This window comes from Mobula birostris, chromosome 28, assembly GCF_030028105.1.
Source record: "Mobula birostris isolate sMobBir1 chromosome 28, sMobBir1.hap1, whole genome shotgun sequence".
Classification (NCBI taxonomy): Eukaryota; Metazoa; Chordata; class Chondrichthyes; order Myliobatiformes; family Myliobatidae; genus Mobula; species Mobula birostris.
In genome coordinates, this window is record NC_092397.1 from 11,402,731 (window position 1) to 11,418,532 (window position 15,802).

The 15,802-nt window shown below is 46.3% G+C and overlaps 1 protein-coding gene across 5 annotated transcripts in view; it reads left to right on the plus strand.

Annotated features, from left to right (window-relative positions):
- Window positions 1–15,509, plus strand: part of LOC140189039 (latent-transforming growth factor beta-binding protein 3-like) — a 407,830-nt gene extending 392,321 nt beyond the window's left edge. For 4 of the 5 annotated variants that reach the window (XM_072245724.1, XM_072245722.1, XM_072245723.1 and 1 more), the window contains 2 exons: window positions 5,146–5,262; window positions 15,356–15,509. In XM_072245724.1, coding sequence (XP_072101825.1) covers window positions 5,146–5,262; window positions 15,356–15,418 — 180 coding nt within the window. In that variant the 3' untranslated portion in view covers window positions 15,419–15,509. Of the gene's footprint in view, window positions 1–503; window positions 972–5,145; window positions 5,263–15,355 lie in introns of those variants that run through there. The other variant, XR_011883435.1, reaches the window with a different exon arrangement.
- The last annotated feature ends 293 nt before the right edge of the window (window positions 15,510–15,802 follow it).

Consider the following 15,802-nt stretch of genomic DNA (forward strand, 5'->3'; position numbering starts at 1 on the left):
AAGGGAGTATTGGCCCTTCCTCCGTGAAGCCATTCGTCTGCACAAAGCACCTCGTGCAGCAGGGACGGGAGCCTCAGCCATCTTCCCTCCTGCCTTCTCCCAGCTCCCGCCAAAATTTCCTCGACCCGCTCCTGTGGCCCTCACCAAGAACCTCTCCGCCCAGAACCCTCACCATCCTGATTGGCTGACGCCACGTCCCTAAGCTGGACAACGAAGCCCCTGATCTCAGCTCAAACCCGAACAGGCTGAAAGCAGAACAGCCTGCTCTCACAGAAATGCTAAAATGAAATACCTACGGCATAGCAGTAAAAAATCTTAACCGGGGCGTTACACTGGTAAATAGATTTAAGAAGCACTTGGTAGGTACATGGAGGGGATGGGATATTGTGACTCCATGGTCGGCCTGGACTAGTTGGGCTGAAGGGCCTGTATCTGTTCTATGTCAAACATCTTATGGTGGAGGGGAAGAATCAGTTCCTAAAACATTGAGTGTGTGTCTTCAGGCTCCTGTACCTCCTCCCGGATGCTGGCAATGAGTAGAGGGCATGTCCTGGGTGGTGGGGTCCATGATGATGGACGCCACCTTGTTGAGGCATCAGCTTTCTGAAGATGTCCTCGGCGCTGGGGAGGCCAGTGCTCGTGACGGAGCTCCATCATCCTACAAATCTCCGCAGCTCTGCCTGATCCTGTGCAGTGGGCCCCGTTGAGGCCCAACAGGTTGTCCCCCTCCGTGCAGGCCTACGAGTCCTGTCAGAGTGAAAAGGTGAGGTAAGGAGAGATGAAATGGCTGGAATAGAGAGAGAACCAGGCCTAAAGAGCTGAGATGCCAAGAAGGTGACATAGGAAATGAAACAGAACCTAATCGAGGAGAATAGTGGAATTTATCGTCTGTAAGTGGCTACTAAACTCCACGTTTGGCCGACTGAGAACAGGGAGCTCCAAGTCTGGCCGTCCTCCTGGATAACGTGCAGGTAAGGCCAAAGAGAAATCTGGACGATGGAAATAAGTCGGCGGGGTCAAGGGAGAGAAATGCGAAAGCAAGCTGAACTTGTGTGAAGGAGGGGTAGAGAGGGGAAGGTGAATGAGATAGAAATGAGGTGAAAGAGAGGGAAAAAGATGGTGAGAATAGGTTTTCCAAAGGTTTAAAGGTACATTTAGAACATAAGACATAGAAATCTACAGCACATTACAGGCCCTTCGGCCCACAACATTGTGCCAACTGTGTAACCTACTCTAGAGGTTGCCTAGAATTTCCCTACCACACAGCCCTCTGTTTTTCTAAGCTCCATGTACCTATCTAAGAGGCTCTTAAAAGACCCTGTCGTATCCGTCTCTACCACCTATTGCATTCAATGCATGCACCACCCTTTGTGTGAAAAACTTACCCCTGACATCCCCCTTGTACCTACTTCCAAGCACCTTAAAACCGTGCCCTCTGGTGTTAGCCATTTCAGCCCTGGGAAAAAGCCTCTGGCTATCCACACCATCAATGCCTCTCATCATTTGTATACCTCTATCAGGTCACCTCTCACCCTCCGTCGCTCCAAGGAGAAAAGGCCGAGTTCATTCAACCTATTCTCATAAGGCACACTCTCCAATCCAGGCAACATCCTTGTAAATCTCCTCTGCGCCCTTTCTATGGTTTCCACATCCTTCCTGTAGTGAGGTGACCAGAACTGAACACAGTACTCCAAGTGGAGTCTGACCAAGATCTTATTTATAGAACATAGAACAGTACAGCTCAGGAACAGGCCATTCATCCCGCAGTGTTGTACTGAACCAGCTAGAAAAGTAAATCAAAAACAGCCAAACACTAATCCCTCCTACCTACACTGTGTCCACATCCCTCCATCTTCCTCACATCCATGTGCCTATCCAAATACCTCTTAAAAGCCTCTAATATATTTGCCTCTACTACCATACCAGGCATCACATTTCAGGCATCCACCACTCTCTGAGTTATAAAACTTACCCCTCACATCCCCCCTGAACCTATCTCCTCTCACCTTCAATTCATGACCTCTGATATTAAACATTTCTACCCTGGGAAATGGATATTCCCTGTCCACTCTATCTATGCCTCTCATGATCTCTACCAGATCTCCCCTCAGCCTCCAGCGCGCCAGAGAAAACAACCCAAGTTTGTCCGAGGTGATAACACACGCCCTCTAAACCAGGCAGCATCCTGGTGAACCTCATCTGCACCCTCTCCAAAGCATCAAGGCTATTTACAAGTATGTGAAGAGCAAGAGGATAAGACGTGAGAGAATAGGACCAATCAAGTGTGACAGTGGAAAAGTGTGTGTGGAACCAGAGGAGATAGCAGAGGTACTTTGCTTCAGTATTCACTACGAAAAAGGATCTTGGTGATTGTAAGGATGACTTACAGTGGACTGAAAAGTTTGAGCATGTAGATATTAAGGAAGAGGAGGTGCTGGAACTTTTGGAAAGCATCAAGTTGGATAAGTCATCGGAACCGGTACCCAGGCTACTGTGGGAGGTGAAGGATGCAATTGCTGAGACTCTGGCGATGATCTTTGTATCATCAATGGGGACAGAAGAGGTTCCGGAAGATTGTTCCATTATTCAAGGAAGGGAGTAGAGATAGCCCAGGAAATTATAGACCAGTGAGTCTTACTTCAGTGGTTGGTAAGTTGGTGGAAAAGATCCTGAGAGGCAGGATTTATGAACATTTGGAGAGGCATAATATGATTAGGAATAGTCAGCATGGCTTTGTCAAAGGCAGGTCGTGCATTACGAGCCTGATTGAATTTCTTGTGGATTTGACTAAACACATTGATGAAGGTAGAGCAGTAGATGTAGTATATATGGATTTCAGCAAGGCATTTGATAAGGTACCCCATGCAAGGCTCATTCAGAAAGTAAGGAGGCATGGGCTTCAAGAGGACATTGCTTTGTGGATCCAGAACTGGCTTGCCCACAGAAGGCAAAGAGTGGTTGTAGATGAGACATATTCTGCATGGAGGTCGGTGACCGGTTGTGTGCCTCAGGGCTCTATTCTGAGGCCCCTCCTCCTCATGATTTTTATAAATGACCTGGATGAAGAAGTGGGGGGATGGGTTAGTAGATTTGCTGATGACACAAAGGTTGGGGGTGTTGTGAATAGTGTGGAGGGCTGTCAGAATATTGATAGGATGCAAAACTGGGCTGAGAAGTGGCAGATGGAGTTCAACCCAGGTAAGTGTCAGGTGGTTCATTTTGGTAGGTCAAATAATGTGGCAGAATATAGCATTAATGGTAAGACTCTTGGCAGTGTGGAGGATCAGAGGGATCTTGGGGTCCAGGTCCATAAGACACTCAAAGCTGCTGTGCAGGTTGACTCTGTGATTAAGAAGGCATACGGTGCATTGGCCTTCATCAATCATGGGATTGATTTATGAGCCAAGAGGTAATGTTGCAGCTATATAGGACCCTAGTCAGACCCCACTTGGAGTACTGTGCTCAGTTCTGGTTGCCTCGCTATAGGAAGGATGTGGAAACCATAGAAAGGGTGCAGAGGAGATTTACAAAGATGTTGCCTGGATTAGGGAGCATGCCTTATGAGAATAGGGTGAGTGAACTCGGCCTTTTTTCTTTGAAGCGACGGAGGATGAGAGGTGACCTGATAGAGGTGTCTAAGATAATGAAAGGCAATAATTGTGTGGATAGTCAGAGGCTTTCTCCCAGGGCTGAAATGGCTTGCACGAGAGGGCACAGTTTTAAGATGCTTGGAAGCAGATACAGAGAAGATGTTAGGGGTAAGTTTTTTACGCAGAGAGTGGTGAGTGCGTGGAATGGGCTGCCGGCGACGGTGGTGGAGACAGATACGATGGGGTCTTCTAAGAGACTCCTGGATAGGTACATGGAGCTTAGAAAAATAGAGGGCTACGGGTAACCCTAGGTAATTTCTAAGGTAAGGATATGTTCAGCATAGCTTTGTGGGCCGAAGGGCCTGTATTGTGCTGTAGGTTTTCTATGTTCTATCCTTCCTATAGTGGGTGACCAGACCTGGATGCGATACAGCCACGAAGCAAAGAAAGCAATTGAAGCTGTTGAAAGAAAAACATCAACCCTCAACCATAAAAAACACAAATCATGCAAATGGCCACATGAACATCAACTCCCCACGCCAAAAAAAAGACAAATCATGCAAACAGCAACACAAACATTAACCCTCATACCAAAAAAAAACAAATCATGCAAACAGCAACACAAACATTAACCCTCAGACCAAAAAAAAAACAAATCATGCAAACAGCAACACAAACATTAACCCTCAGACCAAAAAAAAAACAAATCATGCAAACAGCAACACAAACATTAACCCTCAGACCAAAAAAAAAAACAAATCATGCAAACAGCAACAGGAAAGAATGGGCAAAAACACAGAATATATAAACATAAAACTGGAAGAGTTTTGTAACTGAAGAGTTCCTGTTGCCTTTTGTAATTGCTTGACAAATGTACACCCAGTGGCCATTTTATTCGATACATTCGTTGTCTTCCGCTGCTGTAGTCCATCTCCTTCGACGTTCGAGATCTGCGTTCAGAGACGCTCTTCTGATACCACTGTTGTAATGTGTGGCTATTTGAATTACTGTCGGCTTGAACCAGTCTGGCCATTCTCCTCTGACATCTCTCATTAACAAAGCATTTTCACCCACAGATGCTTAACGGATGCTTTTATTTTCTTGCACCGTCCTCCGTAAACTCTCGAGACCGTTGTGCGTGAAAGTCCCAGATCAGCAGTTTCTGAGATACTCAAACCACTCTGTCTGGCACCAACAATCATTCCACGGTCAAAATCAATTAGATCACATTTCTTCCCCCATTCTGGTGTTTGGTCTGAACAACAACTGAACCTCTTGACCATGTCTGCATGCTTTTATGCACTGAAATGCTGCCACCTGATTGGCTGGTTAGACACTTGCATTAACGAGCAGGTGTAGCTAATAAAGAGGTCACTGAGTGTTGATTCTCTGCCGATAACAAATCTCGAACCATCTGTAAGCACAGTATTGAGAGGAAATATTCTCTGTCTCAAACGGTCCTTAGCCAGTTTAGCTTTAAAGCAAACTTTGCTAAAGTTATCGGCGAGTGTGGCCGACATCGTGAAGGGTTTAAGAGGTTTGTCTCCGCTCGCAGATAACAGTTCCTACGACGACTCCGACGAGTGTTCCTGCAGGTACGGGCGATGCGTGCGAGGACGGAGGTGCGACTGCTATAAAGGCTTCCAGCGGGACAGCAGCGGGAAGTGCCGAGGTAGGTACAGAGCCGGTCAGCTTTTCACTTGGGGCCCCTGCTCACCTCAGTTTTTGCAACCTAGCCATATAACATATAACCATATAACCATCTAACAATTACAGCACGGAAACAGGCCATCTCGGCCCTTCTAGTCCATGCCGAACTCTTACTCTCACCTAGTCCCACAGACCTGCACTCAGCCCATAACCCTCCATTCCTTTCCTATCCATATATCTATCCAATTTAACTTTAAACGACAACATCGAACCTGTCTCAACCACTTCTGCTGGAAGCTCATTCCACACAGCTACCACTCTCTGAGTAAAGAAGTTCCCCCTCATGTTCCCCCTAAACTTTTGCCCTTTAACTCTCAACTCATGTCCTCTTGTTTGAACCTCCCCCACTCTCAATGGAAAAAGCCTATCCACGTCAACTCTATCTATCCCCCTCATAATTTTAAATACCTCTATCAAGTCCCCCCTCAACCTTCTACGTTCCAAAGAATAAAGACCCAACTTGTTCAACCTTTCTCTGTAACTTAGGTGATGAAACCCAGGTAACATTCTAGTAAATCTTCTCTGCACTCTCTCTATTTTGTTGACATCTTTCCTATAATTCGGTGACCAGAACTGTACACAATACTCCAAATTTGGCCTCACCAATGCCTTGTACAATTTCAACATTGCATTGTACAACTCCTATACTCAATGCTCTGATTTATAAAGGCCAGCATACCAAAAGCTTTCTTCACCACCCTATCCACGTGAGATTCCACCTTCAGGGAACTATGCACCATTATTCTTAGATCCTTCTGTTCTACAGCATTCTTCAATGTCCTGCCATTTACCATGTATGTCCTATTTTGATTAGTCCTACCAATCAGCTGAGCTGGGAGAGGAATTCAAAATTGAGGTCGTTGTGAGGCCTTTGTCAGTCAGGGTTGACCTTAGGGGTTGCGGCCTAGCTGTCTAGATACGCAAGCCTGTCCAGTATGATTACGGAGAGCAAGCAGTTGCCCATGTAGCAAGCTCCCCAGACCCAACGCGTCTGATGAACCCTAAGAGACCGATGCGGTTTGGCACCGGCCGCGTCACGGGAGTTGCCAGTCGGCGTTGAACTCAACTTAGGACTGCTTCAGAGACTCCAGCTCCAGATCTCCCCCTCCGGATTTAATCCCAAGGCCTTCCCCATGACTGGGTATCGTCGCAAGGCAGCAGAGGTTTGAGATCAGTGTTTTCTCTCTTCTGGATGAGCTGTCATACACAGCCTGGAGCAACTGTTTTTAAGGCACCAGTGACCCGCCTTTGCCCCTTATCCTGTCAGTAGAAATTGTTCCACTGGGCTTAGTAGCTAAGCCACGCATGAAGGCCAGGAGCTGGGCTGGGTTGTCAGACGCACGCCAATACCAGCCCCAGCTATAACAACCCTTAAGAAAATTTTAAGGTTATTGAAATGTCTGATAAACTAAACACCTTGAAAGGCTTTGCAAACGGAACAAATGCTACACCTGCCCCTACACCTCCTCCCTCACGACCATTCAGGGCCCCAAACAGTCCTTCCAGGTGAGGCGGCACTTCACCTGCGAGTCTGTCGGGGTCACGTACCGCGTCCGGTGCTGCCGGTACGGCCTCCTCGTATCGGAGAGACCTGAAGTGGATTTGGAAACCACTTCGCCGAGCGCCTTCGCTCCATCTGCCACAAAATGCGGGATCTCCCGGTGGCTGCCCACCTCACTTTACTTCCTATTCCCGTTCCGACTTGTCAGTCCCCGGCCTCCTCTACTGCCGTGATTGGGCCACACTCAGACTGGAGGAACAACACCTTATATTCCGTCTGGGTAGCCTCCAACCTGATGGCATGAATAGCGATTTAACTAACTTCTGGTAATTGCACCCCCCACTTCACCATTCCCCATTCCTATTCCCTTGTCTCACCTTATATCCTTACCTGCCCACCACCTCCCTCTTCCCTTTCTTCAATGGCCTTCTGTCCTCTCCTATCACATTCCCCCTTCTCCAGCCCTTCATCTTTTTCACCAATCCACTTCCCAGCTCTTTACCTCACCCAGTGTCACCTATCACCTGCCACTCTGACTTCTCCCTTTCCTTTCCACGTCTGGCGAAGAGTCTCGGCCCGAAACGTCGACAGTTTACTCTTTTCCATGGATGCTGCCTGGCCTGCTGAGTTCCCCCAGCATCTTGTGTGTGTTACATTGAAAGGCCGTCACAGCAAGTGACACCAACACCAGTGTCCAGGGTAGAGATGATATACGTTAAACAGTAAGTGAGAATCCTACGCTGTCCCAGCAAGCATTCCCGGGGCAGGGGCAGCACAGGCTAAAGGTAGAACGAAGCTCCCTCTTTAGTGTTGAACTTTCATGAGAGCTGTTGTTTTGTTACTTAAGTTTCTTGGAGTCATAGAGTCGTAATAAAGTACAGCACCGAAACAGGCCCTTCAGCCCATCTAGTCCATGCTGAACTATTTAAGCAGCCTACTCACGTCGACCTGCACCGGGACCATACCCCTGCCATCCATGTACCTATCCAAACTTCTTTTAAACGTTGAAATCAAGCTCGCATGCACCACTTGTGCTGGCAGCTCGTTCCACACTCTCACCACCCTCTGAGAGAAATTCCCCCTCATGTTCCCCTTAAACTTTTCACCTTTCACCCTTAACCCATGACCCCTAGTTGTAGTCTCAGCCAACCTCGGTGGGAAAAGCCTGCTTGCATTTACCCTTATCTATATCCCTCATAATTCTGTATACCTCTATCAGATCTCTCAATCTTCTAGGTTCCAAGGAATGAAGTCCTAACCTGTTCAATCTTTCCTTATAACTCAGGTCCTCCAGACCTGGCAACATCCTTGTAAATGTTCTCTGCACTCTTTCAACCTTGTTTACATCTTGCCTATAGGTAGGTGACCAAAACTGCACACAATACTCCAAATTAGGCCTCACCAACATCTTATACAACTTCAACATCCCATCTCCTGTACTCAGTGCATTGATTTACGTAGGCCAATGTGCCAAAAGCTTTCTTTACGACCCTATCTACCTGAAACCCCTTTTTACCTGGCATCTCTAGAGAAGTGGCTCATTAACCCCTTGCTAACAGCCACTGGACTCAACTGTGAAGAAACCACCTTCCCCCGGACTCTGTACGTCTAGGGTAGACATGACTTGGGTCCCACCATACTCAGGACATCTTGCCCACCCGAGCCACGATCTGTGTCAATACTGTGTAATTACTGTTCCATGCAATCACCCGTTGACAGACCGTACACGGCATACAATTTATAGCGGAAGTATATTTATGAATGTTAACTTAACCAAACCATTATTAAAGAAGGAAAAAAAAAAACCAAAAGAGCCCATCATAATTAAAACAAACGTGCACAGGGTGGAGCTCAAATCTTCCAAAAGCTGATACGTCCATTGTATTCATGGTGCCAAATCCTATTCACCGATCACTGGTAGAATTTCCCCATGGACTCCATCAAATCATGCATTGCTGTTGGATTGAATCCTATGGCTGATTCTCTTGAGCTCCTCTTGCCAAAAAAGACCTCAACCCATCTCAGTGCCCTCCGCCCAGCGTTCTCTAGCACCTTCTCCCAATTCCACCATCCTGATTAGATGACACAACATTCCTAAGCGTGAACATCACCAGGGGTGCAGTGGTAGCTGGAGCGCTCTGAAACGTTTTCGGCACCTCTTTAAGAAAAAAAGCCCAAATAAACAAGCTAATTAATTAGGTGCTGCCCAGGGTGATTTGAGTCTCTCAGAAACTGCTGATCTCCCGGGATTTTTATGCACAACAGACTCTGGAGTTTGCAAAGAATGGTGCCAAAAACAAAAAAAAAAAATCCAGCAAGTGGCTGTTCCATGAGTGAAAACATCATGTTAAATTTCAACATTACATTGTACAACTCCTATACTCAATGCTCTGATTTATAAAGGCCAGCATACCAAAAGCTTTCTTCACCACCCTATCCACATGAGGTTCCAACTTCAGGGAACTATGCACCATTATTCCCAGCTCCCCCTGTTCTACTGCATTCTTCAATGCCCTGCCATTTACCATGTATGTCCTATTTTGATTAGTCCTACCAATCAGCTGAGCTGGGAGAAGGATTCAAAATTGAGGTCGTTGTGAGGCCTTTGTCGTTCAGGGTTGACCTTAAGGGTTGTGACCTAGATGTCTAGATACGCAAGCCTGGCCAGTATGATTACGGAGGGCAAGCCGTTGCCCATGTAGCAAGCTCCCCAGACCCACGTGTCTGATGAACCCAAAGTTTTTGGTTTTTGGTACCATTCTTTGTAAACTCCAGAGTATGTTGTGCGTAAAAATCACAAGGGATCAGCAGTTTCTGAGAGACTCAAATCCCTACATTGGCAGTAAGACCTTAACCAGGGCATTACGTACCTGTGACACGCTTTCAAGGAACCACAGACCTGCATTCCCAGATCCCTTTGTTCTACTGCACTCCTCTGTGCCTTCCCACTCACGGTGCAAGACCTACTCCGGCTGGTCCTACCAAAGTGCAACTCTTCACACTTGTCTGCGTTAAGTTCCATTTCTCAGCCCATTTTTCCGGCTGGCCGAGGTCCCACTGCAAGCTGTGTTAGTTTTTCACTACCCCCCCCCCCAGATCTTAGTGGCATCTGCATTTCTTCTTTATGCTCTGCAGAGCATCGGGAGCACAGGTTAGGTACAGAGCGAAGCTCTCTCTACAAAGGCCTCTCGAATATTTCAGGGTGAAGTAGTGCACGCGTAAATTTGATACCAAGCACTTTCAGGTCAGAGCCAACGAGGCTTATATACTGAGGCTTACTGGGGCCCTTCTTTGATGGGCTGGAGTACATCCTAACAAGGAGAAATACAGAACTTGCAATAGTACAGGCCCTTCAGTCCATGATGTTGTGCCAGCCCTAAACCTACACCAAGATAAGTCTACTCTTCTCTCCCACATTTCTCTTTCATCAAGGTTGTCTTAAATGTCCATTATGTATCTGTCTCTACCATTACCTCTGGCTAAGCTTTCCACACACTCTGTGTGTGTAAAAAAAAACACTAAAATATCTCGGAGAAACCCCCCCCCCCCCAATACTTCCCTCCAAGCACCTTAAAGCTACGCTCCCTGCTATTGTCAATTTCCACCCTGGAAATACAAGACCATAAGGTACAGGAGCAGAATTAGGCCATTCAGCCCATCGAGTCTGCTCCGCCATGCCATGGCTGATCCGAGATTCTACTCAACCCCATACACCTGCCTTCTCACCATATCCTTTGATGCCCTGACCGATCAGGAAACGATCAACTTCTGCCTTAAATACACGCGTGGACCTGGCCTCCACCGCAGTCTGTGGCAGAGCGTTCCACAGATTCACTACTCTCTGGCTAAAAAAAAAAATTCCTCCTGACCTCTGTTCTAAAAGGTCACCCCTCAGTTTTGAAGCTGTGCCCTCTAATTCTGGACACCCCCAGAGGAAACATCCTCTCCACATCCACCCTATTTAGTCCTTTCAACATTCAGTAGGTTTCAATGAGATCCTTCTCCATTCTTCTAAATTCCTGTGAGTACAGGCCCAAAGCTGCCAAACGCTCCTCATATGTTAACCCCTTCATTCCGGGAATCATTCTCGTGAGCCCCCTCTGGACTCTTTCCAATGACAACACATCCTTTCTGCGATACGGGGCCCAAAACTGTTGACAATACTCCAAGTGCAACCTGACCAGTGTCTTATAAAGTCTCAGCATTATCTTCTTACTTTTATATTCTATTCCCTTTGAAATGAATGCCAACATTGTCTGGGAGTCTTCCACGAGGATACCTAAGTCTCTCTGCACCTCTGATGTTTGAACCTTCTCCCCATTTAGATAACAGTCCGCACTATTGTTCCTTTTACCAAAATGCATTGTCGTACATTTCCCAACACTGGCTCTGGCTGTCCACTCTATCTTATCAGTTTGTACACCTCTACCGGTCATCCTCTTCCCCTCCAGAGAGAAAAGCCCAAGGCCACCCAACCTATCTTGAGGTGTCGCAGTCGCTTAGCGGCTAGCACAACGCTTTACCGTACCGGCAACCCGGGTTCAATTCCTGTCGCTGCCTGGAAAGAGTTCGTACGTTCTTCCCATGACCGCGTGGGTTTCCTCCAGGTGCTCCAGTTTCCTCCCACAGTCCAAAGACCTACCAGTTGGTAGGTTAATTGGTCATTGTAAGCTGTCCTGTGATTGGGCTAGGATTAAATCAGGGAGTTGCTTGGCTCAAAGGGCCAGAAGGGCCTATTCTGCGGCGTATTCAATAAGGAGAAGATGACGACGACATGCTTTCTAATCCAGGCAGCATCCTGGTAAACCTCCTCTGCAGCCACTCTCAAGGCTTCCCCCTCCTCCTTATAATGAGGAGACTGAACTGAACAGGTGTTTTGTCAATATTTAATTAAACTCGTTGTAAATCAAAATAAACATACACTCCAAGCTCCAATTTTGTATACTTAAAGGCCAAAAGAAAATTAAATATAGGACCAGGCTCTCCTCCTGCTGACAAACTTCTCCATAAGGTCACAGTGTCCGACCAAGTTATCAGAGCCCAAGTCACCATGCTTAGAACATACAGAGGGGATCTGGACTGGATCTCAAGAGTGGAAAACAATTCTCGTCCCTTCTGGATCAGTTTCCATGACATGAACAGGAAGGATTTTTTCCCCATTAACCCATTTTTCCTGCTACTTGAGAGGGTGCTAAATTTTATAAGTGGCTAAAAACAACCCCAACGGTTAGTATGCTTCTGTAACGATGGGTTAACAGTGATCTCCATGAACCCCATATACACATATGCTATGGAAAGACCATGGGGTCAGTGGTTCACAACTATCTAGAAACATAGAAAACCTACAGCACAATACAGGCCCTTTGACCCACAAAGCTGTGCTGAACATGTCCCTACCTTAGAACTACCTAGGCTTTACCCATAGCCCTCTATTTTTCCAAGCTCCGTGCAGCCATCTAGGAGCCTCTTAAGAGACCCTATTGTTTCCGCCTCCACCACCATTGCTGGCAGCCCATTCCACGCACTCACCACTCTCTGCGTAAAAACTTACCCCTGACATCTCCTCTGTACCTACTTCCAAGCACCTTAAAACTGTGCCCCCTCGTGCTAGCCATTTCAGCCCTGGGGAAAAGCCTCTGCCTATCCACACGATCAATGATTCTCATTATTTTGAACACCTCTAACAGGTCACCTCTCATCCTCCGTCGTTCCAAGGAGAAAAGGCCGAGTTCACTCAACCTATTCTCATAAGGCATGCACCCTAATCCAGGCAATATCTTTGTAAATTTCCTCTGCACCCTTTCTACGGTTTCCACGACCTTCTTGTAGTGAGGCGACCAGAACTGAGCACAGTACTCCAAGTGGGGTCTGACCAGGATCCTATATAGCTGCAACATTACCTCTTGGCTCTTAAACTCAATCCCATGATTGATGAAGGCCAGTGCTCCCTATGCCTTCTTAACCACAGAGTCAACCTGTGCAGCAGCTTTGAGTGTCCTATGGACTCGGACCCTAAGATCCCTCTGATCCTCCACACTGCCAAGAGTTTTACCATTAATGCTATATTCTGCCATCATATTTGACCTACCAAAATGAACCACCTCACACTTACCTGGATTAAACTCCCTCTGCCACTTCTCAGCCCAGTTTTGCAGCCTATCAATGTCCCGTTGTAACCTCTGACAGCCCTCCACACTATCCACAACACCCCCAACCTTTGTGTTATCAGCAAATTTACTAACCCATCCCTCCACTTCCTCATCCAGGTCATTTATAAAAATCACAAAGAGAAGGGGTTCCAGAACAGATCCCTGAGGCACACCACTGTTCACCGGCCTCCATACAGAATATGACCTATTTACAACCACTCCTTGCCTTCTGTGGGCAAGCCAGTTCTGGATCCAAAAACCAATGTCCCTTTGGATCCTATGTCTCCTTACTTTCTCAATAAATCTTGCATGGGGTACCTTGTCAAATGCCTTACTGAAATCCATATACACTACATCTACTGCTCTACCTTCATCAATGTGTTTAGTCACATCCTCAAAAAATGAAATCAGGCTCGTAAGGCACGACCTGCCTTTGACAAAACCATGCTGACTATTCCTAATCATATTATACCTCTCCAAATGTTCATAAATCCTGCATCTCAGGATCTTCTCCATCAACTTACCAACCACTGAAGTAAGACTCGCTGGCCTATAATTTCCTGGGCTATCCCTACTCCCTTTCTTGAATAAGGGAACAACATCCACAACCCTCCAATTCTCTGGAACCTCTCCCGTCCTCATTGATGATGCAAAGATCATTGCCAGAGGCTCAGCAATCTCCTCCCTCGCTTCCCACAGTAGCCTGGGGTACATCCTGTCTGGTCCCGGAGACTTATCCAACTTGACGCTTTCCAAAAGCTCCAGCACCAACTCTTCCTTAATATATCTACATGCTCAAGTTTATTAGTCCACTGCAAGTCATCCCTACAATCGCCAAGATACTTTTCCATAGTGAATACTGAAGCAAAGTATTCATTAAGTACCTCCGCTATTTCCTCTGGTTCCATACACACTTTTCCACTGTCACACTAGATTGGTCCTATTCTCTCATGTTTTATCCCCTCGCTCTTCACATACTTGTAGAATGCTTTGGGGTTTTCCTTAATCCTTTCTGCTAAATAGTTCTGGACAAGAGGTAGAATCTGTGAATTATTACAGTGCCAGAGGTGGCTGCCTGCTGTACATAGTGATTTAGTTAGTACTAAATGTATACAGTTTTCCTGTATCTTATTTTCCTTGGATTAAAACCATAACACATAGGAGCAGAATCAGGCCATTTGGCCCATCGAGTTTGCTCCACTATTCCATCATGGCTGATTTGTTATCCCTCTCAAATCCACTCTCCTGCCTTCTCCCCTGTAACCTTTGACGCCCTGACTAATCAGGAACCTATCAACCGCTACTTTAAATATAAGGAACATAAGAAATAGGAGCAGGAGTAGGCCATCCGGCCCATCAATCCTGCCCCGCCATTCAATAAGATCATGGCTGATCTGTCTGTAAATTCAGTTCCATCTACCTGCCTTTTCCCCATAACCCTTAATTCCCCTACTATGTAAAAATCTATCTAACTGAATCTTAAATATATTTAGTGAGGAAGCCTCAACAGCTTCCCCGGGCAGAGAATTCCACAGATCCACCACTCTCTGGGAAAAACAGTTTCTCCTCATCTCCGTCCTAAATCTTCTCCCCTGAATCTTGAGGCAATGTCCCCCAGTTCTAGTCTCACCTACCAATGGAAACAACTTTCTTATCTATTCCTTTCAAAATTTTGTATGTTTCTATAAGATTCCCTCTCATTCTTCTGAATCCCAGAGAGTATAGTCCCAGGCGACTCAATCTCTCCTCATAACCAATATGACTAATGACTTGGCCTCCACAATTGCCTCTGGCAACGAATTCCACAGATTCACCACCCTCTCGCTAAAGAAATTCCTCCTCATCTTTAAAGGGGATACCCTTCTTCTCTGAGGCTGTGCCCTCCAGTCTTAAACCACCCAACTATATCCACGTCCACTCTATCAAGGCCTTGCAATATTCGGTAGGTTTTAATGAGATCTCCCCACTTCTAAACTCCAGCAAGTACAGGCCCAGAGACGTCCTTTCATTCCAGGGATCATTCTTGTGAACCTTCTCCCAATGCCAGCACATCCTTTCTTAGATAAAGGGCCCAAAACTACTTTCAACATTCCAACACCTTATAAAAGTCTCAGCATTGCAACCTTGCTTTTATGTTCTCGTTCTGTTGAAACGAATGCTATCATTGCATATGCCTCCTCAACCTGCAAGTTTGATATTCCTTGAGGTCTACTGCACCTCTGATTTCTGATTGTATTTTTGCCCATTTAGAAAATAGTCGAAGCCTTTATCCTTTCTATGCAAGTGCATAACCATACACTTCCCTACACCATATTCCCTCCGTCACCTCTCTGTCCTTAAGTTACCCTCCCTCCGTTATTTAAAAATGTCATCATGAGCCTTATTCATTGCTCTCTGGCCTGCAGATATCAACGAATGTCGTGAGCGACATCACAAGGGATCCCTCTGCAAGAACGCAAGGTGCGTGAACACCATGGGCTCGTACCGATGCGTCTGCTTCCAAGGTTTTGTGCCAGAACGACGGCACGGGAGATGCATACGGCGGAAGATGAGCTAAAAAACCTCCGCACAGGCGCGGAACCAGAAGCAAATTAAAACTCTCGTCCATTTCTCTTTTTTCTTTCTTTTGGCCAGGCCGACCCTCAAAGGAACCATGTCTCAAATGATAACTTTGAAAATATGTGTTTACGTGTTTAACGTTCTGAAACAATGCAGGGGGAGGAAAAGAAGCCTTAGTTTACCATTACCTTTGGTTGGTGGTGCTTAGTTGTCCAATATGTATTTTATATCGAATGATCGTTTTAAAAGATTTTTACACAATTTGGTGGCTAGTTTGACCACATCCGGAACGC